The 27,083-nt window shown below is 38.1% G+C and overlaps 1 protein-coding gene across 10 annotated transcripts in view; it reads right to left on the bottom strand.

Moving 5' to 3' along the window:
• SH3KBP1 (SH3 domain containing kinase binding protein 1) overlaps positions 1 to 27,083 on the bottom strand; it is a 472,618-nt gene that overhangs the window by 6,347 nt on the left and 439,188 nt on the right. For all 10 annotated transcript variants that reach the window (XM_069063466.1, XM_069063459.1, XM_069063456.1 and 7 more), the window contains 3 exons: positions 6,446 to 6,555; positions 4,112 to 4,240; positions 145 to 416 (listed from right to left, as the gene is read on the bottom strand). In XM_069063466.1, coding sequence (XP_068919567.1) covers positions 145 to 416; positions 4,112 to 4,240; positions 6,446 to 6,555 — 511 coding nt within the window. The remainder of the gene's footprint in view (positions 1 to 144; positions 417 to 4,111; positions 4,241 to 6,445; positions 6,556 to 27,083) is intronic.

Genomic DNA, 27,083 nt, shown 5'->3' with positions numbered 1-27,083 from the left:
GCCACCAGCCATTTTGTGTTCTTGTACCTTATCTGAGTTCTGGCTGATTGGAAACCTAAGGCTTTAGTTTCTAGGGAGGAAAAAAACTCCAAGATTAAAAACAAACCCCTGAAAAGAAGAATTAGGAGAGCCTGGAACACTCACTTTTGCTGGTCCTTCATTGTTTCAATGATGGTCCTCAACTCTTTCACTTGTGTCCTAAGTTCTTCCACTGCTGACTGACCATAGCTCAACTGCTCAGTCTTTGGCTTTCCTTCGATGCTGAACAGAGAAGGGGAATTTGACCTGTGACTTGTTCCCAAAGACGATGAGTGAAGGGAGGAGGAGGAGGAGGAAGAGAGTGGTGTCTGTGTGCTGCTCCCAACAGCAGCCATCGCTCCAGGCTTTAGAGGCAAGGAGGCTTTATTGTCGGATACCTATCAGAAACCAAGAAAACGAAATTCAGTGATGAGATTCCACCCTGAGGTCTGTGAGTAAACAGTCATAGCTGCCCTTTTCCAACTGAACTGTCCTTTATTCAACCCTCTCACCTTTTCAGAGGCACATAGTAAAAGCATCCCACAGTCATCCCATAAGAAAAATGGAAAGCCAGTTCTACCACTAGATGTCACCAAAGGCACACCTGAAAGCTACAGAAGCACAGGCTTACCTCGCTGTACATAATAGATAATTTGGTGGGTGGGATGAGGAAAATGAATCCTCTATTAGATTTATTACTTAAAGGAACCTTGAGATGGTATTTTTTATAAATTGCAAGCCTCCTCATCTGTCTGACATGCAAATTTGCAAAGCATTCCATATTTTTAAGATGTACCCGGCAATCCAGGGGCAGTCAGTTTCTTGCTGTACCTTAAAAACAATACTTCATCTTTTGCTTGCAAGCATTTCCCCTGGCTGCACCCCCATGCCTGAAAGGTTCTCTTTCCCCATCTCTGCCTGCCTCCCAGCTTCCAAGGCTTCCTTCAAGTCCCATCTAAAGGCCTACTTCTGGCACGAAGCCTTTCCCAGACTCTACTAATTTTTTTTTTTTTTGGCTTTTTTGAGGGGGAAAGGTAGGGCAATTGGGATTAAGTGAATTGCCCAAGGTCACATGACTAGCTTTTTGTGTTAAGTGTCTGGGGCTAGATTTGAACTCAGGTCCTCCTGACTACCAGGGCCGGTGCTCTATTCACTGTGCCACCTAGCCACCACTAGACTCTAGTAATCTTAACACCTGCCTGCTTGTATTAGCTTGCATTAGTATATAGTCTATCCTGTACAGTGTTGTCTTCCCATGTTGTTTCCCCGATTAGCATGTGAGCTCCTCAAAAGCAGGGAGCATCTTTACCTTTCTTTGTATCCCCAGCACTTGGCAGAGTAAACGCTAAATGACTATTATTTTCAGGATAATGTATATTGCATTAGATACCACAATACTGGAAAATGCAAAAAAGGAAAATCCCTTAGAAATGTTCATTTCCTTTTCATTCCTCTCAAAAATGCCTCAACATGCATGCTCATAATTAAATTTCTCCTTTTCCTTTAAAAAGTATTTATTTTTAGTTTACAACATTCAATTCTCCAAGTTTTTGAGTTCTAAAATTTTCTCCCCTTCCCTCTCCTCCCCATCCCCCCCAAGATCACATGCAATCTGATATAGTCTCTACATATACCTTCATATTAAACATTTTTTCGCAATAGTCAAGTTGTAAAGAAGAATTATAACCAATGGAATGAACCACGAGAAAGAACAAAAGAAAAAAGAGAGAGAGAGAGCAGGTAGTTTGCTTCGATCTGCATTCAGACTCTGTAGTTCTTTCTCTGGATGTGGATATACCTTTCCATCATGAGTCTTTTGGAGCTGTTTTATACCTTGCATTTCTGAGAAAAGCCAAGTCTATCAAAGCTAGTCATCACAGATATGATATGTCTGTAATTGTGTACAGTGTTCTCCTGGTTCTGCTCCCCTCAGCATCAGATCATATAAGTCTCTTCAGGATATTATGAATTCCGTCTGCTCCTCATTTCTTATAGCGCAATAGTATTCCATAATATTCATATACCACAACTTGTTTAGCCATTCTCCAGTTGATGGGTATCACCTTGATTTCTAGTTCTTGGCCACCACAAAAAGAGCTACTATAAATATTTTTATACAGATAGGTCCTTTCCCCATTTGTATGATCTCTTTGGGATACAGACCTAGAAGTGGTATTGCTGGATCAAAGGCATAATTAAATTTTTAATTCATTTAGTAGATAGCAACCTTTAGGTCCTGATTCTTTTTTAAGAGACATTTTACTTTTATCTTGCTTCGTGTTCCCAGGAGTGCCAAAATGATTAGAAGATTAAACTCAGGTGGGAACCTGAATCTGTGATGCCATATGTGGCCCTCTAGTGTGGCCCTTTGACTGAATCCAAACTTCACAGAACAAATCCCTTTGATAATTTGTTATGGTAAGATTTGTTCTGTAAGACTTGGAATCAGTCAAAAGGCTGCACCCAAGGGCCTAGAAGGCCACATGTGGCCAGGAGGCTGCAGGTTCCCTAACCCTGCATGCTCTCTAGTCAGTCAGTCAGTCAACAAACATTCATTAAGAGTTTGCCATATCCCCAATAGCTTAGGGGTGGCCAGGTGGCTCAGTGAGTAAGAGCACCGGCTCCAGTGTCGGGATGACCTGGATCAAATCTGGGCTCAGATACTCAGCACCACACCCAGAAATAACTGGCCATGTAACCTTGAGCAAGTTACTTAACCCCAATTGCTTTAAAAAAAAAAAAAGAGTTTGCCATATGCCAGGCCCTATGCTAAGCACTGGGGAGACAAAGAATGGCAAAAGACAGGCCCTGCTCTCGAGGAGCTCATGGTATAATGGGGGAGAAAATATGCAATACGCTATGTATAAACAAGCTATGTAAAGGAGAAAGAGGAAATAATCAACAGAAGGAAGGCACAACAATTAAGGAAGACCAAGAGATGCTTCTTGGAGAAGAATGGACTTTAGTCACGAAGCCAAGGAAGCCAGGAGGCAGAGGAGAGGAGGGTGAGCACTGCAGGCATGAGAAACAGCAAGTTAAAATACCCAGAGCCAAGAGATGGAACATCACATTATGGAGTGATCTGTATGAGGAACAGCCAGGAGGCCAGTGTCACTAGACCAAAGAGCAGGTGGTGGTAGGGAGGGGATGGGTGCTGTAAGGTCATATTAGTCATACACATACCCTACTGGTCATTCACAAGGGGCTACATCTGGTTTCCCTTGTTTCTTAGAGACCAGTTGTTTTAAATAGCTCACACCATCTTAGAAAATGGGTATTTTAAAGAAGGACCACTGAAATAAAAGGCTTAAAATCCACCTAAAACTTAAAACACTTAAAATCCACCCTCACATATATCACTCTTTCCTATTATGGGAATATTAGTTCCATTTTCTTTTAATAGTCTGCCTTCCTTTTTTTTTTTGCCCATATCTGTGATTTTACTGATCAGAAATTGGAGTTAGTTATCTATGAGGAAACTCCCCCTCCCAATGCAGATGAGCAAATTCTCTGAAATCCATAGGTATGATATCTGAGGACATTGAGTGGTGAGGCTAATTGCCCATGGTCACACAGCTCGTACATATCAGAGGCAAGCCCTAAACCAAGGAATTCATGACTGAGGTCAGCTCTCTATCCATCATTAGCCCAAGCTGCCTCCCAGGAAAGCCCCTTACATTAATTTAAAGGCAGACCTTTCCAAAAATATCTCATGATCTGACAAGTATTTGTGTACAAGGGATTTTCTGGCCTCTTGGGAAAGAAGCAAAAGGAAGGCACAGCATGTTTTGTATTTATTCTAGGAGCTGCTAGATTGTAGTTTTTGAGGCTAAGAAAGGGGGACAGGAGGAAATTGTGTGGAAAACAAATGACTGAGCTTAGAAATCTCAGGAACGCTGAACAGCTGGCACCTACTTATTATGAGTAAAGCTCCCAGGGGATCAATAACGTTCCACTGAGGTCTTCTCTGCATTGATGATTAAACCAGTCGATGCTACTTGAGCATCTCCAGCATTTGCTCCTCACCCCAATTTGTGTCTTCAGAGTCCTTGAACACACTTACGGGTGAGTCACAAGGGCTCGTACCCCCTACCTGTGAGATGGTAACAGTCTTTGCCGTCTTCTTGGACACGTCTGTTCCTCTGTGTGCAAGGGAAGTGTGCTCCTCTTTATCTTCTTCTGGGCTTGGAGAGTCAAAGAAATCAGGACTTGAAAGGGAAGACTAGGGAAGGCACAGAGAAAGGTAAGAAAGTCTTGTTAGTATCACGCATGTGTCAGGGAAGGTCTTCCATCTGATGCTCACCATGGCCTCTGTGAGGCTGGGCTTATCTCCATTTACCAGATGAGCAAAGCAAGGCTTAGGTCACATAGCAAAACCAGGGACAATAACCCAGGTCTTCTATTCCAGGGCCCCCCAAAATGTCTCTTATCTAAACTAGCTAAAGGATGTTGCTTCTGTGAATTATTCCAATTCTACCTGTTATTTCTGATGCTTTGCTTTGAAATTTATCCAGTTTCTCTACATTCTTAAGGTTCTGAAGTACCCCCAAAGAGGACTATATCTTAGACATGTCACCTGAGGAGAGAACCATCTCCTTGCTCATGAGAGAAGAGGATCTTTCCCATCATAATGGTGGACTCATCTAATTCAATATTCATATTCAGACCTGGAAAGGCCCTCAGAGGCCATCCATCTAGTCCAGCCCCCTCATAAAAATAGGGAAAACTGAGGCCCAGACAGGATAATGAATTTGCTCAAAGTCACATAAGCAGAAAGCATGTGGTATCTGAACTGGGGTGCTCTGACTATACCCTGCTTACTCCCTAACCTTAAATTTCTTTCAGTATGACAGATGTGGACATTTTGCCACTATAGAACAATCATTTTGGATTTATTCATTAATAGCATATTTATTTTATGTTTTAAGGTTTGCTCACAACAATCCTATGAGGTAAGTGCTATAATATCCCCATTTATAGCTAAGGAAACAGGCATATACAGAGTTCCATGGTTTATCCATGATGACCCTATGAGGCCTAATTTGGAGAGATAGATACATAATCATCGAGAGAGACAGAGAGAGAGAGAGACAGAGAGAGAGAGAGAGACAGAGGGAGGGAGGGACAGAGGGAGGGAGGGAGAGAGAGATGGAGGAAGAGGGAGAGGGGGAGGGAGGGGGGGGGAGGGGGGGGGGAGAAAGAAAGAAGGAGGGGGAGGGAGAGAGGGACACGGAGGGAGTGGGAGGGAGAGGGAGAGAGAGGGGGAGGGAGGAGAGAAAGAGGAAGAGGGAGGGAGAGGAAAAGGAAGGGAAAGGGAGAGGGAGAGGAAGGGTAAAGGAGGGAGGGAGATGGAGAGGGAGGGGGAGAGGGAGAGGAAGGGAGGGAGGGAGAGTCTAAGTTCAAATCCCAGTTCTTCCATTTTCAATCTATACTTTCCTTCAGGAAGTCACTTTGTTTCCCTGAACCTCAGTTTCCTCATCTGTAAAATGAGAATTGTACTAGATGGCTTCTTTGATTTCTTCAAGTTCTAAACCTGTGATTCTATAAGCATATATATATATATATATATATATATATATATACATGCCTTCCAACTCAAAGTCACTCACCAATATAAGACATAAATAATTGTCTTACATACTACTTATAGATTTTCTCCCTAGGTATGGGTAAATAGTTTAATGGTAGTATGGTTCTAGAGGTTCTAGAACCATGCTTCTCTAGGCCAGGGGTTCTTTACCTTTTTTATATCATAGACGCCCTTGGCAGTCTGGTAAAACCTATAGACCCTTTCTCAGAATAATGTTTTTAAATGTATGAAATAGGTAGGATTACTAAGGAAACCAATTATTGAAATGATTATTTGAAATGCAGTTACCAAAATTAAAAAAAAAAAAGGTTACAGCCCTAGGTTAAGAATCCTTGTACTAGGCTTTATGGTTCTGACCTCTCTGGGTCTCAGCTTCCTCATCAGTAAAACTGGTATAGATTATGACAATGGTGGTGGTGGTGGTGGTGGTGGTGGTGGTGGTGTGTGTGTGTGTGTGCATGCGTACATGTATATGCATGCATATGTGTGTTACAGCGTTTGGACAAGAGGGCCTCTAAGGCTCCTTCTAGCTCCTCTTATTACTGATCATTTATTTCATTCTGATGATATTCCTGTGAAGGAAATGGGAGTATGTGGTCTGGAGAGGGCAGACAGGAAAGGGGACTGTAACACTCTTTTTTTTCACACAGATACACATTAAAAAGTCCAAAAAAATCATACACAGAAAACTATCTGATTCAACATGTTTCATTTGTGTTTAGTTAACCCATCATAATCTGCCTCAGATAAACCCCTACATCTCCAATGAGGCATCTTAGATCATCTCTGATTTTCTAGGCAAAGAAGAAGGGGCAGTTATGATTAGGAGACACTTACAGATGTGAGAGACTGGGATGGAGGCCGTCTACCAGTGGCTTTTGGTCTGCTTGTCGTTGGATGACTGAGCTTCTCGGTAGATGATACTACAGAGTCAAAACCTTCTAGGTCTAAAATAAAAGCAAAAACAAAACATCTGTGATGGGAAAAATAAAAAAACTTGAGAGAAGAAATGGAATGAGGGCACCTTCATATGTCACAAAGAAACACATTTCCTCCCCGTATGAAGTGATCCATGATTGCTTCTGACCTGACTCTAGTCATCCTCAGGACCTTCTTGACACCCACGGTGGCTGCCTCCCCCCTCCTGGCAGAGGTACCTCTCCATCCCCATCTTACCTCTTAATGTGTTGCCTTCCCCCATTAGAATGCAAGCCCTTTTAAGGTAGAGATGATCTAGCTTGCTTGTGTTTGTATTCCTAAAGTTTAGCACACTGACTAGCATATCATAAGCACTTAATAAATAAATGATCTATCTGCTTACATATAATTTATCTATCTAGGTATCCAGGCACTCATGAGGGCTTTGCAGCAAAAATATTACAGGAACTGAGTGAATTAATTTTCTCTCTCAGTTTAGCAAGCTGTTGTGGGGAGAGGAAAGCACTGCATGAATTTGCCTTTAGCATGAAAGTAGCTGCTTCCATATATCTTAGAATAGCTGTAGGAAAAAGGTGGGGCATTGCTCTTAGAAGCCTCTTTCTTTCACCACTAAAGGTGAAATTTAATAGATCAAGCATTCTGGTTGCATCAATAGAAAATGCAGCTACCAAAAGCTAGTGAAGGGCATATTGATTACCAGTGATTGATTCCAGAGTACAAAAGGCATCCTCGTAGAAGGCCCAGGAAATTCATCTGGTTGTGTTGTCATTAATGTCTCCCCAAGCCCATCATTCACTTGGTACTTTGTCCTACAATGCATTGTATTTTTATATAATTTCTCATGTATATGAGTCTGTTTTTATCTTCCCAACTAGGCTATAAGCTCTTTGCAAGCTACATAGAGAGTAGGCACTCAATAAACGTCTTGTGGACTGATGAAGTTACTGAACATCTACCATGTGCCCAGACAACTGAACTAGACTCCCCTTCTGATTCCTAGAATTACACCATCTTTCACAAGTCATTTGGAGTAAAGGCTTTCATGCAATTGAACTGACTTTTTAAAGTACCTACAATGCACTGTTGTCAGACAGTGGGGTTAAAATGAGTAATGACATAAATCCTGCCTCCCACGAGCTTTCAATTCATTAAGTGGTAGTTGTGAGACATATGTATACATACATATATATTAACAACACATGCTGAGAAAGGGGGCATAGGAGAGGTGTGGAAGGCAAGGTAGATTGATGTAAAATGGAAATGCAAATTTAAAGATCTTCCCTGCCCCTAGGCTAAAATGCACCTGGAGCCTGGGGTGGGAGGCTTGTTTTTCAGTAGATACTTCTTGATTGGCCAGTGGGTCCAGAAGGTTGTTACATTCTTTGAGCCAGGAGAAGGCTATATAAGCCCTGATGTTGATTGGGTATGGATGTAATGGCTGGACAGTTTGAAGTCTGTCTACTAGATCTGTTTCTGTTGTGATAATTCTGTCTGTGTACTTTGAAGTTCGGGGTGCTGACCTTTTCCCCTGAACAAGGTAAACGATATATGTCTGACTGATTAAAGTAAGCTTGTTAACCCATTTTGAGTTGCTTTCCTTTAACAAAGCAGATCTAAGAACCTGTATGGGCAGCCACCCTGAGGACGCTTGGGGTGCTTGCTGCTACAATTGAAAAGGGAATGAGGGAATCAATGTTCTGCATAGTTTCAAGGGGGAAAAAAAGAAACAATAGCAATGCATGCCGATGTGCGTGTGATTCATTTGAGCTGATGAAGAAATGACTGGCAGAGAGACCTGGAGGCACGCTGTGCTTCATGCCTGGGAACACACCATTTTGTTACTTGATGGGATATAGAATGCTTTTTGGATTCTCTAACCTCAAATTCAATGATCACACAAGGAAAAAGTTGCTAAATAGATCTTTAACCCTCTTTTGTTGATAGTCATAACAATCTAGCTTATTCTGTTAACGGGATACTCAGGTTGAACAACATGTTTGGACACCAGCTCCTGGAATGAGCTAAGTAGAGTCAGAAGTGATTCATTGGTCAACAAAAGCTAGTAAATCACAGTCACATGAACCTGACATTTGGTTAACTTATATTATTCTTGCATCTGGTAAGTGAATAATAAAGTAATTATTTTACACAAGCTTTTAAGGTTTTTTTGTAAAACTTAATATAGCCTCACAAACCCTTGGGTGTGGGGAGATGAGCAAACCTTTGATACTCTCAAATCTTTTCCAAGATTTTTTTTTTTTTTGATTTTCCCTTGAAGTGGAGAAAGCAACTACTTAAGGAAGAGGTTCTAAAAAAGCCTCCATGTTCTCCCCCCCCACCCCAAATCTCTCCTCCTGGCCCTATTAGAATGCCTAAAACCTCTAATGCCACCCCTTACCCACTCTTTTGAATGAAATGTTAAAAATTCATCTGTAGTACATTAACCTAGTATCAGTATCAACATTTGAAAATAAATGGGTTTAACAGAGAAGTCAGGTAGTCACCTAACAGGGACCTAAAGGAAAGAAATACAGAAAATGTGTTTTGATTGTTAGCTGTGATTAAGAAAATCTAGATCTGGTTAGGCCATCACAAAAAGAAGCCCCAGGCAGTAAGAGAGCAGAATGAGGCAGCATGGAAAAGGAGGTGGAACACTGAGAGCAAGGAGGGCAGGCAAAACTAGGACTGAAGGGATGCTAAAGTTTGTCCCTGTTCCCAATTTTCCGCTAAAGAGAACAGAAAACTTTGGGAAAGTGGATTCAAAGCCAAGGGATGGCTGATTTAATTTCTCCCCTCAAATTTTTCACAGCACTTTTCCAGGACTTTTCCATTTTCATTTATATTCTGTATTATATCATAGTTATTTTTGCACCTATCTTCCTCCAGGCCTGCAATCCTATAAATATAAGTATACTATAAGTATCTTGAAAGCAGGGTATGTGATGTAGTTAACTACCTTTATATCTTCTTTTCCCTCCCCTTTCTATTCCTTCCTTCCTTCCTTCCTTCCTTCCTTCCTTCCTTCCTTCCTTCCTTCCTTCCTTCCTTCCTTCCTTCCTTCCTTCCTTCCTTCTTTCTTTCTTTCCCTCCCTTCCTTCCTTCCTCCCTCCCTCCCTCCCTCCCTCTCTCCCTCCTCAGTGCTGGGTTCATAGTAGGCATGTGTTTGACTGAATTAAGCACCTCCTATTTGCAAAGCACTGTGTAAATGTGGAGGCAGCTTGAGGCTTGAAGTGCCAAATGAGGAGATTTTACAAAGGTCTACTCAGAGGAGTCTGGAACCTGGGTAGCAGTCTACCAATTTAAGCTGCATTTTTTCTACTTTGGGCACCTCTTATGTTAGTTCCTACTCCTCTCTTGAAGAATTACAAGAATTCAACATCCAGTCTCCCTCTGTCCTGGATTTAGGGTGAGCTCCAATTGCCATTTTTCCTACCTACCCCTTCCAATCTCCTCATCTCCCATCCAGCCTCATCTACATAACATTCTTTTCAGAGTTCAAGGACTTGTCATAGTTGGATGTGGCTCTTTACAGAGGCTAAGCCTTTTAAAATTTTTCTTAAACAATGTCACTATTTTTCTGCCTTAATTAACTTACACGAATGATGGCTTAGGTAGGTGAGACCTCAAAGTTCTAGCTTATTAATGACTCACCAAGTATGAATGTGATTAAGACCCTATCTTGGCAAGTCCCTAGAGGTATAATCTGTGATCATCTCAACCAATTTTCAACGTTCATACTACTACAATCTGTCTTCCTAATCAAAATTTTCTCAAGAAGGAAGTCATGGACTATATCCTGGAAGGTTAGTTTGTAGAAAAGGCTTTTTCAATTTGGCTACTGTTTCTAGAAGACACTTCTCTGCTAAAGAGGATGAAAGGAAGGAAGTGAGAGAAAGGAGAAGGAAGGAAGGAGAGAAGGATGAAGAAAGAGAAAAGGAGAGAGAGTGGAGGGAGGGAAGGAGGAAGGAGAGAACGACAGAGAGAAGGAAGAAAGGAATAAAGGAGGGAAGAGGGAAGTGAGTCAGAGGATGTGTGTCAGAACCCACCACTGAACATGGAGTCATAGGACTCCAAGTTCAAGGCAGCATTGCTTAGCACCATCTTGGAGAATCCATTTATCCTTGTAATCTTGGAGAAGCCATTTAGCCTCAATTTCCTTATCACGAGGAATTTCCTTACACGAGGAAGACGGCCTAGATAACATCTAAGGTTCCTTTCAGCTCTGGGGCTTTGCTCCTTAGTACTTTAGGACATTTGACAAGTCATTTTATCTCCGCTGGTCTCAGTGCCCTCATTTCTTCATTTGTAAAATGAGGGGGTTGGGTCAGATGATCTCCAAGGTACAATTCTATGATCTCATAATTCCATGATAGGGCAGAAGAGGAGGCATTTCAAGTAAGGGGAACAGCACAAGCAAAAACTTGCAAGAGGGAAGCATATGGTATTATAAGAAGATATCCTTGGACAAAAGAAGAGTAATTATAGCCCCTGCTGTTTCTCCTGGCTTGTGTCAGTTTCTACATTATCTGACCTACAGCCTAGGCCATCTCTCACCACTGATCCCTTCCAATCCTCCTGAAAAAAGGAAAACTTTTTATCATCAATGAATTAAATTATGTGAAGTGAGACTCACTCAGGGAGGGCCACTTCTGAATGTATAACTCATCCTTTCATCAAAACTTACTATGGTTTTGGGTACAAAAAAAACCCATGGTTTATTTATGGCAGTTCAGCTTTGAACAGATAAAAACTCATCAGGTGTGAGGCTAGTTGCTGGGAACAAAATGCATTTCGGATTATATTGGTGTATTTCTATATGCCACCAACTGTGATATATACTTGCTTCCTGAAATGTTGGAGGAGAAACAATCCAATTGTACACCCAGACCCACATACACACATTTTTAAATCACTAAAGCATAAATCATACTCCCCATGATTGTGTTATGGTAGCTCTAGTGAAGGCAGATTTTTCCATTACTAACCCTTTGTGGTAGAAGGGAAATGTTATACTTTTCATCGTGGTTTTGAAATGGATCAGGCTGAAATTTGATATGAATTTTTTTATTCCAGCTGGGAATTTTTCGTCTTAGTAAAAAAATGGTTTCAAAGCCCATAAGTCATCTTGAAATTATTGAGATGCAGTACACTAGGGTTCTTTTTAAAGCTGGTTTCATTGGGATGAAAATTTGTTGGATGAAACTTTTGTGATACTAGGGAGAAAAAAATTCTTTAAACACAGCAAAGATAATTCATATTGAAAATGATAAAGTGCTCAGAAGGGACCTTTCCACTCTGTGTAGCATATTAAACTTGATTGTTTACCATAAGGATTAAGTCTCCTTTACTTCAACTGGAAAATCTGCCATCATTTTCCACGGACATCCCAGACCAGTCACAATGATTGCAATTACCACATAAAGCACAGATGGTAAAAACATGGAAAAGAGACTGTCACATGTCTGAATCAGGACAATCATCCTCAGAAGTTTAGTCCATGGAACTCTTGGCTAGGGTGGGTTTTTTTCGCCCTATTTTACTCTTTATGGCTCATTTTTGTGGCTTAGCATCACAGGACTAGAAATGTTTAACTTAAGCAAGTCACAATTTTCTCAGTTTCTTCCTCTGCAAAATGGATTCGTACTTGTCTCTATTCCTTCATAGGTTTTTCTTTACAGGGAAAACAAGCTAATTTATGAGAGTATTTTGTAAAAGTACTATTCATTAAATACTAATTAAAGCACTATGCTAATCACTAGCGGAGATAGCAAGAAGTTGGTGTATTTTTTTATTCCCCCCCTCCAGTGTAGTAGAGTTCTTGGATATTAGTAGGAAAACCTAGAGAAGGGGATTCCTTACAAAACCTAACTTGATGGTAAAGAAGATACTGCTCAAAACCTGAAAACCTCAAAACAATGTTAACTCTTTCCCAATTTGCTGTTGTCAGTGTTCAATCGTGTCTGACTCTTCAATAATCCCATCTGGGGTTTTCTCGGCAGAAGTATAGAAGTGGTTTGCCATTTCCTTCTCCAGATCATTTTACATAAGAAGAAACTGAGGTTAAGTAACTGGGCCAGGGTTAAACAGCTAGTATGTGTCTACGGCCACATTTAAACTCAGGACTCCTTGACGCCAAGTCCAAAGTTCCAACCACTGTACAATCTACTGTATATTACACAAAATAGATAATTATTAGTTCAGACTCCTCTTACCAGCATAGAGATAAATCAGGGGACAAGATGGGAGAAAATTGATGAATATCCTCCCTTCCCTCCAAGAGGTTCATTTGCAGCTAGGCAGAGCAGTGGATAAAGAACTGGACTGGAGTCAGGAAGACCTCAGAAATTTACTACTACCTTGGGCAAGTCACCTGACCTCTGTCTGCCTCAGTTTCCTCATCTGCAAAGGGGTGTGTATGGGGGTAATAGCAGTGCCTATTGCCCAGGGTTGTTGTGAAGATCACATGAGATAATATTTCACTTTGCAAATCGAAAGTTCCATATAAATGTTAGCTACCATGACTGGCATATCAGAGTTTCTCTGACTATAAAATTCCGCCTTATACAGCAGTAATTTCCACATTTGGCTTTGCCTAGGGCTGTGCCTCTGGCCTGTATTCTCCCTGGCTCTCTTCCCTCTTGACAGTAGATGGGAGGTTAAACTATTTGCATGAGGTGACCCGGCTTCCTGTAGATCTAAATCAGGCTGGCCTGTTACATTCTACCTTGACTTCAGCTGTCACCACTAGATCCAATTACTGTCTGATGGGCTCCACTGACCTTCTTTACACTGGTGCTTATGTCTTGTCTTTCTCACTCAACAAACCTAAAGTGAGTGGGTGGGAATATATAGACAGAAGATTTCAGGTAGCAATTTTATAGGAGGGAATGAGCTCTTGGCTGAATGGATGTAGGGACAGCATCTCCATGCCTATTGGAAAAATTGAAAAGAACTACATAATTTCTTTCTGGAAGAGGCAAGCTTTTTGGTTAGAATCCATGCTTCTTCTCAAGGAAGTAGAGGATCCTTGCTGGGATGCTGCATTATTTTTTTTCTGGTAGCTATAAATATATGGTAATGGTCTTCCTTACCGCTTCTACGTGATGCTCTCAGATGGAGGGGGTAAAGGTGGCATCACAAGCTAAATAAATGTCAAATGAAATCTGAGATACATGTAAACTTCTCCCTTCCTGCTTTTACATCCAGTTAGCAGGACAGAGTCTTTGGTCAATTTTGCTGATGTTACAGTACCCTAAAAAAGAGTTTTGTGGGGCATTTTTAAAACATTTTAAATTCATATTTTTCCCAATATTTAATTTTTAAATGCTAAAAACATCCCAACTAAATTTATATGATAAAGCAAAAGAAACCCAAACCTTTTTGGTTTGGGGAATGCAAACACTCATCCCACAAAATAGTGAATAAAATACTTGGTCTGTACCATCTCTGGATCCAACCCTTTGAGATAGAAAAAAATGAAAAAGTAATTTGGTTCAAGGGACTTTGGTTAAAACATAAAGAAATACCACCTTTCTCTCAGATGAAAGGGTAATGGAAAAGTAACATCAATCAGAGAGTACAACTGATGTTATCTGATTCCTGGAAGAGGCTTCCTTGGTTGACCTGCTGACACCAAATTAATTATTTCTATGGTCAAACAAAGAAATGATCACATTCTTGACCATGGTCAAAACCTTTCATTTTAATTACAGGTGAGCAAAATCTCATCTTTCTATGTCAAAAAATGGCAGAAAGACCTATCCTTAGACCTGCTTTATTTGTTACTACTAGAGGCAGCTAGGTGATCCAATGGATAGAGCTCCAGGTCTCAAGTCAGCAAGACTTGAGTTCAAATCCAGCCTCACACACTTACTAGCTGTGTGACCCTGGCCAAGTCACTTAACCTTAGTTTGCCTCAGCTTTCTCATCTGTAAAATAGGGATAATAACAGCATCTACCTCCCAGGGTTGTTGTGAGGCTCAAATGAGATAATATTTGTTAAGTGCTTAGCACATTTCCTTGCACACTGTAAGTACTATATAAATGCTAGACAAATTACTAGAAGTTAGAAGTGTCACAAATATTTTGCTTCCAAATAAGTGTAAAAGTGAAAATGATCTTAACTATCCTTAAACGCAAAACCCCCAAATGGTATACAGATACGTGTGTGTATGGGAGAGATGGTAAAATACTATTTCCATCTTCTTAGAAATAAAACAGTCTCCCTTCTCTAGGAAGGTCCAGGGACTGTGGAACATTGTACTCACTGCCAGATTTCACCAATATTTTGGTTAGTTTTGCTAAGCTATGAGCAAATGAGGGAGAATATCTTCCAAAATAAAGATGATTAACAAAAAAAATAAAATGCATATTTAAACTATGATCTCTAATACAAGAGACATCTCTGAGTATGGTGAAAAAATGGTGTAATGAATTCTGAGGTCATTAAAAGCAAGATAACTTAATAAAATATATTTTAATGCCTTGAAACAACTTACAAAGCTCAAAATTTTAGGTAAATTAGGTAAAAAATGAGGTGAATTTACAGATGATCACTACACTATTAAGAAAAGCTAGGGATATTTGAGTTATGTGCCTACTTTTTTATGGGAACATAACACCCTTCCAAAATCCTTCCCTTGATCCCACTTGCTAAAGACAGAATACTAGATTGGATGAAAAACTGGTTTATCTCAAAATAGCTCCTATATCTCTCAGAACTGTTTGTGAAGTTCATCTGAGACAGTACAGGTTATCCCAAAAGTCTTAGTGCAGTTTTAAAGCTTTAATAAATCAAAAAGTTTTAAGAATTTTATTAAAACTACACTAAAACTTCTAAAATACTCTGTATATTTAAGATACTTTGCAAATCTTAAGGCATTATGTAAATGCTAACTACTATTATTAGCTGTATGACCTTGGGCAAGTCATTTAACCCTGTTTGCCTCAGTTTCCTCATCTGTCAAATGAGCTGGAAAAGGAAATGGCAAATAACTCCTGAAAAGAAAACCCCAAATAGGGTCACAAAGAGTTGGACATGACCAAAAAACAATTGAACAACAATCTTTATTATTGTTGTTGATACTAGCTAATTAATGCTAGATATTATTGTTGGCTAATTATTATTGGTGATGGTGGGAGCATTATTATTATTTTCAGGATGACAATTCTTAGAGAGTAAGCCTGACCTTCGTCCCCAACTACCCCAAGTCTCCATTTAAGAATATTCATACACAGTGCCTGGAATACATTAAGTGCTTAAAAAATGACTTACTGAATAGTTTTCTCTCGATTTCCCTCATTTCCCATTCCTAGCATCTGCAGCACAAATACCATATCCCTCAAGACAATCCTCTACCAAAATTTCTCTCCTCATTGAATCACAAATCCAAAGCCAGAAGGAATCTCAATGGCCATCGAATCCAATTTACTTATTTTGCAGATCAGGGAAGAGGAGTCCTCAGAGAGCTAAAGTGACCTGTCCATGGTCACACTGGTGGTAAGCAGTGGCAGAATTTGAATGCAGAACCTCTAATTCCAGAAGCTGGTATTCTTTACACAATACCATGCTGATGGATTCCATTTTCCTCACATTTTGACTGCTGTTAACTGAGACCCATATAAAACAATCTACATTTATTGCAGACCTTTTCATCATATCCTCAATGATGTTATATGCTTTCTTCAGGGGAAATCCGTGGCTCTAAGACTGGGTTGTTCTCTTATCAGACCAGTGACTGATGGAATCTGGACAGTTATTTACATATCTACATACAGATAAGTTCCAATTTAGCATCATTAAATTTCATCATATCCATGTTATTAATTAAGAGTACTAGCTGCAGTCTCCACAAATGAACATATATTGAACTCTCAACCAGTCTTAAAGAGAGATACTAACCAACTTCAAATCTAACAAAAGCCATAGCTTGGGAAATTTATAAGAAGAATCAGAAGACAGCATTCTTTTTCTTTCTTTTTTTTTTTTTTTGGTGAACAAATTAAAAAAAAAGTGTAATCCCGTAACATGAAGAACTAATTTGAATAACGGTACAATTTTATTTTCTACCATTTGTGAAATGAAAACGACATGTTTCAATGAGGTCATACCAACATTATCCATTGTGTTTAACCAAAATTTGGCTGACACTCAAAGCTGTCTTAGAGGGGCAGAATGGTGTAGTGGATAGAGAGCTGGCCTAGAAATCAGGAAGATCTAGACTCAAATCCTGCCTCTGATACTTATCACCTGTGTGAATATGGAAAAGTCCCTTCATCTCTCAGTATCCCCAAGCAATTCTTTAAAACTATCTAATGGTCTGCACATTAAAGAAAGGCATTTCCACAAAGGGAGTTTCCTACATAGATGAAATCATGGTCCAAAGGAAAAATTTCCTTCATTTATATAGCTGTATTTACTTTGTACATTACTCTTTTTAGATGTGTTTTCTTAAGTTGGGAGCTGGTTTTATGAAAAAACTAATAAAATAAACCATTGGTTAAATGGATTCTTAAAAAAGAAAGAAAAAAACCCAAATTATCAGTATCAAAAATGAAAAGGGGAATTGACAACCAATGAAGATGAAATTAAAACCATTTTCCCAACTATATGGCAATAAAACTGACAATCTAAATGAAATGGATGAATATTTACAAAAATATAAATTGTTCAGAATACCAGAAGAGGAAATAGAATACTTAGATCATTCTCTTGTGGAAAAAGAAATGGAACAAACCATAAATAGGTCCTTAAGAAAAAGACCCCAGGACTAGATGGATGTACAAGTTAATTCTACCTAATATATAAAGAACAATAAATTGTAATGCTACAGAAACTGAAGAAAAAAAAAAACAGGTGGAGTTCTACCAAATTCCTTTCATGACACAAATATGATTTTGATACCTAAACCAGAGAGAGCAAAAACAAGGAACAGAAAAAGAAAATCATAGACCAATTTTCCTAACGAATATTGATGCAACAATTTTAAATAAAATGCTAGTGAAGAGATTATAGCAATATGTAATAAAGATCACACACTATGATCAGGCTGCATTTACACTAGGAATGCAGGCTAGTTCAATATTAGATGTGGGTTTTTTTTTTTCATTTGAAACAATCCATAGCCTTTCCATTGTTCTTTTAATTCTTTATATTCATCATTCCTTGTCTCTTAATAAAATTCCATTATGTCTACATGCCACAATGTACTCATCTGCTGCACAATAGGGCACATCATTCATTCTGAACTAGTTGTAGTCAGAAATAGAAATGTTGCTATTGTTCATGGGTCATGTCTAATTCTCCATGACCCCATTTGGAGTTTTCTTGGCAAAGATACTAAAGTGGTTTGCCATTTCCTTCTCCAGCTCAATTTACAGATAAGGAAACCAAGGCAAACAGGGTTAAGTGACTTGCTCAGGGTCACATGGCTAGTAAGCGTCTAAGGCCAAATCTGAACTAAGGTTTTCCCAACTCCTGCTATGACACACTATCCACTGTCAGCTAGCTGCCCAGGAAATACAAATAGCACTCCTGTAAACATATTTTGTGCAAATAAGTCTTTACTTCCTTCAGGAGGTTCCTCAAGGTATAAACTTAATGCTGAGATTGTGGGGTCAAAAGGTGATGAGCAGTTTTGTACCTTCATTTTATAGAGCTTTCCAAAATGGCTGGACCAATTCAGAGCTCCACCAGAAATCCATTATTTTGTTTGCTTTTCCAATTTCACTAACTTTGATTCTTCTCCCCACTCCCCATCTTTTACTATCTTTGTTAATTTGATGAGTATAAAGTGTTACCTTAAAGCAGGAGTCAGAAAACTTCAGCCAGCCCCATGATCTAAGAATATTTTTTACTTTTTAAAATAAAGTTTTATTTTATTTAATGATATAAAAAACATTCTTAGCTCCGTCACTAGTTTGTAGAACCCCTTCTGCAGAGCAACAACTCTTGGGAGCACAAGACCTTTTTAAGGATTCCAAAATTAATTTTATAATCTTACTAAGATGCAATTTACCTATAAAACAGTCTTTTTCCTTTTCCAACTACTTATTTGTATGAGACCAGATTTTAATATTTTAAAAAAGCTAATATTATATGTCTTTCTACATGCTAAGCACTTTACAAATATTATGTCATTTGTCCTCACAACAATACTGAGAAGTATTATTCTCATTTTACAGATGAAGAAATGGAGGCAAACTGAGGTTAAGTGATTTGCCTAGGGTCACCACACAACTAGTTAGTATGTGAAGTCAGATGTGAACTCAGATTTTTCTGACTCCAGATCCAGCATTTCATACAAAACAACATATCAGAAGAGACTGAATGCTGAAGTAGATATGAGAACCTAGCTGTCTACTTTTAAGCCAGACATTAAAGAGATTTACAAATCTCTTTTTTACATGTAAAACAATGCCACTATTCTCACTAATTGTTTTACTCCAGAAAAGTTATTTTTCTTTGAAATATATTGTATTAACATGTAACATATTCTTACATAAAATGAATATTTTAGAAATTAATCAGTTTTATTTTCTAATAAAGTAAATATCTACATATCCCACATAAACAAAAGCCCTGCAAAGTCCTCAATAATTTTTAAGAGTGCAAAGGGGTCCTGAGACCAAAAAGTCTGAGAGCTACTGCCTCAGTTATTCAATTTTATACTTCTCTGATTATTACCAATTTTGAAGAAGTCATTTACTTGTTTAAAGCTTCTGTCAATTTCTGATTGATTTTGGAATTCAGACTTTTTATTAGAGATATTTAATGCAAAGATTTTTCCTAGGCTGTCATTTTTCTTAATCCTGGCTACATTGCTTTTCTATGCAAAAGCTTGTTCTTTCAAATAAATTTATATGTATCATGTTTTGGATAAATATATGTATTAATTAAAATAATCTACTTTGTCTTTAAAATTTTCTCTGTATTGTAACTGGTTAAGAATTTTTATTCAGTCCATAGTTGTAAAAGATATCACCTTCCATTATCCTCTAATTTCATATGGTATGATTTATGATATTTAGAACTTTTATCTACTTTCCACCAAACTACATCCAGATTTTCCAGGAAAATTTTATTTATTTTATTTAATAATGGATTCCTTCCCTGAGAATTTGTGCTCTTGGATTTCTCAAACACTAGAGATCACCGTAAGCAAAGAGTTCTTAATCTGAGACCCACAATACCCCCTTTCCCCAATCCTCCCTTCTAAGAGGTCCACGAATAGATTAAAGGGGATCTATGAACTTAGATAAGAAAAAGTGTATATTTACATTCGCTAACCTCTAACTGAAACTTAGCATTTTTGCTGATTATGAATTAAAACAAAGTTATGGGGTGGGGGGAGTCTATTGGTTTTGTCAGAGTGTCCAAGGGGTCCATGACTCAAAAAAGGTTAAGAATTCCTGGGGCTGGAGTGGCTAGGTGGCGCAGTGAATAGAGCACCAGCCCTGGAGTCAAGAGGACCCAAGTTCAAATCTGGGTTCAGACACTTAACATTTACTAGCCATGTGACCTTAGGCAAGTCACTTGACCCCAACTGATCTGTATTTCCCCCTCCAAAAAGCAAAAAAAAAAAATTCCTGGGGTAGGCACTAGTTTCTAAGTTCTGCTTATGTAATCTATTTTACTCACTCATGTCTTATTTGGTAACAGTTTTGAAAATTACTGGATAATGCTGTAATTTGAAACCTAGTTATGCCATGACATTTTTTTCTATTTTTTCATTCTTTCCCTTAACATTCTTAATTTTCTTTTTCCATATGAATTTTATTATTTTAATTCTATAAAGTCTACCCTTAAAACTTTAATTGTTAGTGTTAAATCTGTAGATTAATTTGGTTAGTGAAATATTTATTATAATAACAATACCTAAAAAGCCCTGAAATAACTTTCCAATTATTTAGAACATGCTATATTCCCATAAACATTCCTTCTTAGTTGTATTTATTAAGTCCTGTGTGACTACTCCTAGACACATTGATTTTAAATGCTATTTATCATTCTATCAACTTTTCCTGTTTTTTTTTTTATCAGCAATATATAGAAATGCCAATGATGATTTTTTTGTGAACTTATTTTCTATCTGTTGAAGCTATTTATCTCATTTTTTTTGTTAATTCTCTTGGGTTTTCTAAGCTATTTTGCTTATAATTTTATATTTTTTAAACATTTTCTCAATATATTTTTCTTGTCTTGTTATTAATAGTATTTTTTAGAACTACATAAAGTATATAATAGTCATAGTGGACACCCTTGGTTCAGCCGTGATTTTAGAGAAAAAATTTCAGTATTCCTCTGTTAATCTACTCTTTGCCCATTTCAAATATGTTTGAGTTTTCATGCATACCATAAACAATGGTATTCAAACTTTTTTTTTATTCACATCTTTATGGGAAGCCAATAATTCTCATATGTTTTGTCAAGCTGTCTTTTAATTCTGTTGTCTTCACTTTCTGGCACCTTAAATTTTCTTCCAGTTGTACTTAAATTTTTTTTAAATAATATTTGTTTTAGGGGCGGCCAGGTGGCTCAGTGAGTAACAGCACCGGCTCCAGTGTCGGGATGACCTGGGATCAAATCCGGGCTCAGATACTTAGCACCACACCTAGAAATAACTGGCTGTGTAACCTTGAGCAAGTTACTTAACCCCAATTGCTTAAAAAAAAATGTTTATGTTTGTTTTGCCATCTCTTCATTTTTGTCTTTCACTGGGTTCAGAAGGCTCCCCAGAGGATAAAGCCAGTGGTATATTTAGATTATTACAATATATCAAGTCATTGTTTCATGTTTTTTGTTGTTGTTGTTTCTTCCTTCACCGATTTTAATTCTATGGATGCTAGATGTTCTGGTTTTCTTTTTTCTTCCTAATGGGGTTATAAACCACTTGGAAAGTTCTCACACAGATCCAGTTTTGCTTCTTGGGGGGACGTTTTTGTTGAACTGCTCTTTCTTGCTGGAGACCTTTCCTTTCTTTATTCTTTAATAAAATTACTCCTTGCACCAGCAATTTTTTTGTGGGCTTAACTCATTTCAGTTTCATTTCTTTAGTTTTTCATTATTCTGGGGGGGTTTATCTATTTTTGCTGTTTTTTTGCTACTTTGAGAAGATAAGAGAAGGCTAGGTTTATGCTTACCTCCACTGACAATTTTCTCTGGGTCATTTTCTAGAATAACCTACAAAGTTTAAAGTATCCACAAAAAAGTATTTTAAAAGATACTGTCAAAATCTCCGAGAAAAAGCCCTCATGAATTCCATGACCATCACAAAGGTGTTTAGTCAATCAGATGGCCAAGAAGACATTTATTAAACCCTACTATGTCCCAAACACAATGTTGAGTGCTGGGGATCCTAAGAAAGGTAAAGGACAGCACCTATTTCTCAAGGAATTCTCAGTTTATTGGGAGAGCCAACAAGAAAACAAACAAAAACAATTTGTTTTGTACAAACAAGATAAATCAACAGTGGGAAGGCACCAGCATTAATGGGGATCAGGAAAGGCTTCTCAAAGAATATGGGATTTTATGTGGAATATGAAGGAAGACGGGAAGAAGGTGGGAGGGAAAGGAAGGGAACAAGAATTTATTAATCATCTACTATATGTCGGGGACTTTACAAATATTATCCAGTTCATGTGATTCTCACAATAACCCTCAGAGGTGGGTACTATTGTTATCCTAATTTTATAGTTGGGAAAACTGAGGTTGAGAGCCTTGCCCAGGGTCACACGGCTAGTAAGTGTCTCAAGCTGCATTTGAACTCAAGGCTTACTGACCTCAGCCCCAGTGTTCTATCCACTATGTCACCCAGTTGCCTTTTGGAGGAACAGATGAGAAGCGAGGATATTCCAGGCATGGGGAACTACAGGTGAAAATGTCCAGAGGTGAAGTGTTTTGTTTGAAGAATGACAAGATTCAAGATTTTGTGGTAGGGAGTAAAGTGTAAGAAAACTGGAAAGGCTGGAATAGGATATGTTGGGAAGAGCTTTGAAAGTCAACAGGGGGTTTTATATTTGATCCTAGAGGTCACATGGAGTGACCAGAGGGAAGAGGGAACAGGGGAAATGACATGATTAGACATCTGAATCAGGCAGACTAATGTGACAACTGGGGCAGGCAGACCCACCAGCAGGCTACTGTAATGGTTTGGGTGTGAGGTGCACCAGGGTGGTGGCCCTTCACCTTCTGATATGCTGCAGAAAAAAGAGCAGTACTTATGAGAAAGAGAATACTGAATGCTATATTACTATATTTCATAGTAAATCAAACTTCATGTTACTAGTTATTGTTTTATATATGTGTTATATCTATATGTATTTGTTCAGCCAATTTTTACTCATGTCTAACTCTTCATGACCCTATTTTGGGTTTCTTGGCCATTTCCTGCCATTTCCTTCTCCAGGTCATTATATAGATGAGGAAACGGAGACAAATGGGGTTAAGTGACTCACCCAGGGTCACACAGCTAGCAAGTATCTGAAGGTAAATTTGAACTCAAGAAGAAGGATTTTCCTAATTCATGTCTGGCATTCTATCCACTGTGTCATATTATATTCATTCATTCTGTGTGTATACATGTATATATGTATGTATGTATATATACACATATATAATACTTCCTTGAAATACTTTCATATATATAAAATATATACATATATATTTTAAAATACTTTCTTGAAATACTCTCTTTCTGGGGTGGCTAGGTAGCTCAGTGAATAGAGCACTAGCCCTGAAGTCAGGAGGACCTGAGTTCAAATCTGACCTCAGACTTAACACTTACTAGCTGTGTGACCTTGGGCAAGTCACTTAACACCAATTGCCCTGCTTTGCCCCTACAAAAAACAAAAAAAAATACTCTCTACATATATATGCATTTTAAAATACTTCCCAATTATATGTAAAAATTTTTTTTAAACATTCTCTTAAATTTTGAGTTCCAAATCTCTCCCTCCCTCCCACTCTTCCCACCCTTTGAGAAGGCAGGCAATCTGAGATCAATTATATATGTGAAGTCCTGCAAAATACATTTCCAGATTTATATATATTTTAAACAAAACTTTATACTGTCCAACAGATGGATATGTCATTTGTAGTTGATTAAATATGGTATTTGTCATCATTTCTTTAAAAAGTTTGGAAACTGACTATTGGTCATGAGCCTAAACCCAATTAAACACTTATGTCTACTGGAAAATCAGATTGGAATTACATCATTGCAACTTATACCTTTTCCAGGAATGGAAAGCATAGTAAAATTTGAGGACTGCTTGTAGTCAAAATTCCCTATCAATATTCTTTTGTAGAAGTTAAATATTTTAAATATATCAAAAGGATTTTTTTATTTGCCAATTTGCCAATAAAGAAGGCAATTTTTAGTAGCTCTGAAATAATTTGTCAGCCACATGTTTCAGTGATCATGAAGTTGATAGGGAATAAAAACAATGGTGGGGAGGATCTAGAGAGAGGAAAATAGGGAGAACACAACACAAAACTTCAGGAAATCTTATGCGTTATCACATTTCTGCTACCCAAGTGGACGTATAACTGTGGAAGGCTTTCTATTTACCTTATCTTTGATTTCCTACATGTATCTTCAATGTCTCCCCCACGGATGGCTTCTCTCTGCCTTGTCTACAAATAGCTTTGGTTTTTACCAATGAGAAAAAATTTCCCTTTGACCCTTCCACCTAGGTAAGAGGTGATAAGACCCTGAATGGCTGAGTTCTGCCCTCTGAATCTACACTGTTTCCCCATCTCAACTTTTCAGCTTGCTTTTATGAGGAGTCTTCCCCTGTTAGATTGCACATTCCTTGACGGTAAAGACTGTCTTTGCATAATATCTGGAACTCAGTAAGCACTTAACCTACTGACTGTCCTAGCTTCTTTCAAGACTCAGCTTAAATCCCACCTTCTATGGGAGGGAGGGCTTTCCTGCCTGGGTCTCCAACCCTATCCCTCAATTCCCATTCCAGAGTCTTCCCACTAAGATATTCTTGCATCTATGCTGTATATAGTTAGTATACACAATTTTTTGCCCATCATCTCTCCCATTAGGATATGAGCTCCTGAAGGGTAGGGACCGTGTTCTTGCTTTTCTTTGCACTCATATTGACTAGCATGGTACCTAGAACATAGTAAGTGTTTAATAAATACTTGCTTACTGACTGACTGACCAATCCTTGTGGCTAAAAATGAGAAGTTCCAAGAATTATGGGCTTGTGGGGAAAGAAAAGGAGCTCATGAAAATGATACAAATACATTTTCATTTATTTAGTAGTAAGAAGCAGACAAATTAGGGAATGATTCTTTGCCTCATATAAGATTTCTGGGGCAGCTGGGTGGCACAGTGAATAGAGCACCAGCCCTGGAGTCAGAAGGACCTGAGTTCAAATCTGGCATCAGACAATTAACACAAAAACTGGCCATGTGATCTTGGGCAAGTCACTTAACCCCAATTGCTCTACCTTCCCCCCTCCAAAAAGCAAAAGCAAAAAAAAAAGATTTCTTCACTTTACTATAAGAATAATAAGAAATTTCTCACATATTTTAAATATAATTTGATTTTCATACTTTTAAAAGAATAGTTATTCTATAGAGTGAAGCATACCATTTTATGGGTAGAGTTCAAAATTCATCTAATAATTATTAGGTCATCATGGGTTTCTGAAAAACTAGTCCCCTGAGTTATTACATATATTTGCCCCCTTTTTGGCCTTCCAATAACTCTTCTTATAAATCCATGCCCAGAGGGTTTTAATCTCATAAGAGAGAGCAGCTAATGTGGTAATAGGGAATACTGAATTCCATTTTGTAGATCAGATTTTAATCTGAAGTTAGTACCAATGTGGTTTTAACATACCCGAACCTGTTGTATAATACAATATTCAGTCTATACAACCATGAAAGAACAATTCTAACAACACTAAATAGGAGAGGCAAGAACTCCTAACAAAAACATATGAAAAGATTATACCTTAAAGTGGAACCAAAAAGAACACCCTAAAGCAAAGAATGGGTCTATGAAATAATGAGTTCAAAAATTAACAGTTACTGAATGCATAAATGAGAAAATTTGTATCACAAATAGCTCCATCACAGGTTAAAGATCAATTTTTCTCAGTGCATTTAAAAAATGAATCTGTTTATAAAAATTTGACTTCTATCCAGCCTTTCTCAAAAATACAACAGTCTTATAAAGTGATATCCACTGGCATTTCTAACCCTTTCCCTCTGAATTGATAAATTAATGTGAATTTTTTTTAATCTGGGGGGCTTCAAATTCAGTTATAAGTATAAATTCAATTAGCTTAGTGCTATTTCTACAAAATAGAACAAAGTGATTAAGTCCCTTGGCACTAATGAGTAAACAGGTCCTAAGCCAGACACATTCCTTAGATAGAGGGCTGAAACAGACTTGGAGTTAGAAAGGAAAGCAGTTCCACAGCGCAGATCCATTTATTTTCACAGCAGGTCACATGTGAGTACCAAGACGGGTTATCTACGATTAAAGCGTGGTAAGAAAAGGCAAACTACTTTTGACAAGGCTTAAAAAGAGATGGAAAAAAGTCCTTACCCTCATCTAGTGAAGAGGAGGAGTTACCCATGGTAAAGGGATGGAGGTAGAGAGAGCTTGATGAGACGTGAATAGAAAGGAAAAGAAAGGCATCACTAAACACAAAGAATCCACAAAAGCAATAAGAGGTGAGGAAGAAAGGGTCATGGATTTCCTTGAATTCAATTTATTAAAATCAACCAAGATGCCGTATTTTAAAAGCTATTGCTTGCTTGCTGATAAGAGAATAAAAAGTTCCGTGAGGATGAGTTGGAACAATAAATCCTTCTATGTGGTAATTATTAAAATTTAGGCATCGTAAAATTAAATGTTATGTTATTCAAACCTATCCACTCCCATTCAATCTGACCAAAGGCATTTCCTTTACCATGGATAGCTGGGTAACTTAATATGCATTTCCATTCATTCCCTGGCCCCACCTGAGACCTTCCTTGCTTTCTGTCTTGTCAAGTGAAACACAACTTCACACCAAGAGACAATAAATGTTTCAAGTCAGTTAAAATCATAAAATGTCAGCTTAGTTTTAAACTTAGTGATTTTTCCTCTAACTAGAAGCTAGAATCCTTTTTTGGCTGCCTAGACTTGGTCTGAAATAGCCATTTTCTACAATTTCATAAGGTAATTCTTATACAATGACAGATTTATTAAGAGAAGTATCTTTATTTATAGCAGAAAATGATGGCGTTAATGGCTTTTTTTTTTTTAAAGGGGTGCTTCATTATTCTAAGAGACAGTGGGACAAAGAGACACAGCATGGTGCAGTTTAGATAGAGAGCCTGCCTATAAAATAGGAAGATCTTAATTCAAGACCTGTCTCTGATACCTACTGTGTCACCCTGGGCAAGTCACTTAATATACACACACACATATATATATATACACGCAGAGATAGAGAGATAGATGGATAGATAGATAGATAGATAGATAGATAGATAGATAGATAGATAGATAGATAGATA

The sequence above is a fragment of the Petaurus breviceps genome, unplaced genomic scaffold, assembly GCF_028583685.1.
Source record: "Petaurus breviceps papuanus isolate PSGF00001 unplaced genomic scaffold, PetGlider_PUasm1.0 90574, whole genome shotgun sequence".
Classification (NCBI taxonomy): domain Eukaryota; kingdom Metazoa; phylum Chordata; class Mammalia; order Diprotodontia; family Petauridae; genus Petaurus; species Petaurus breviceps.
This window is presented reverse-complemented; position numbering and strand designations above follow the sequence as displayed.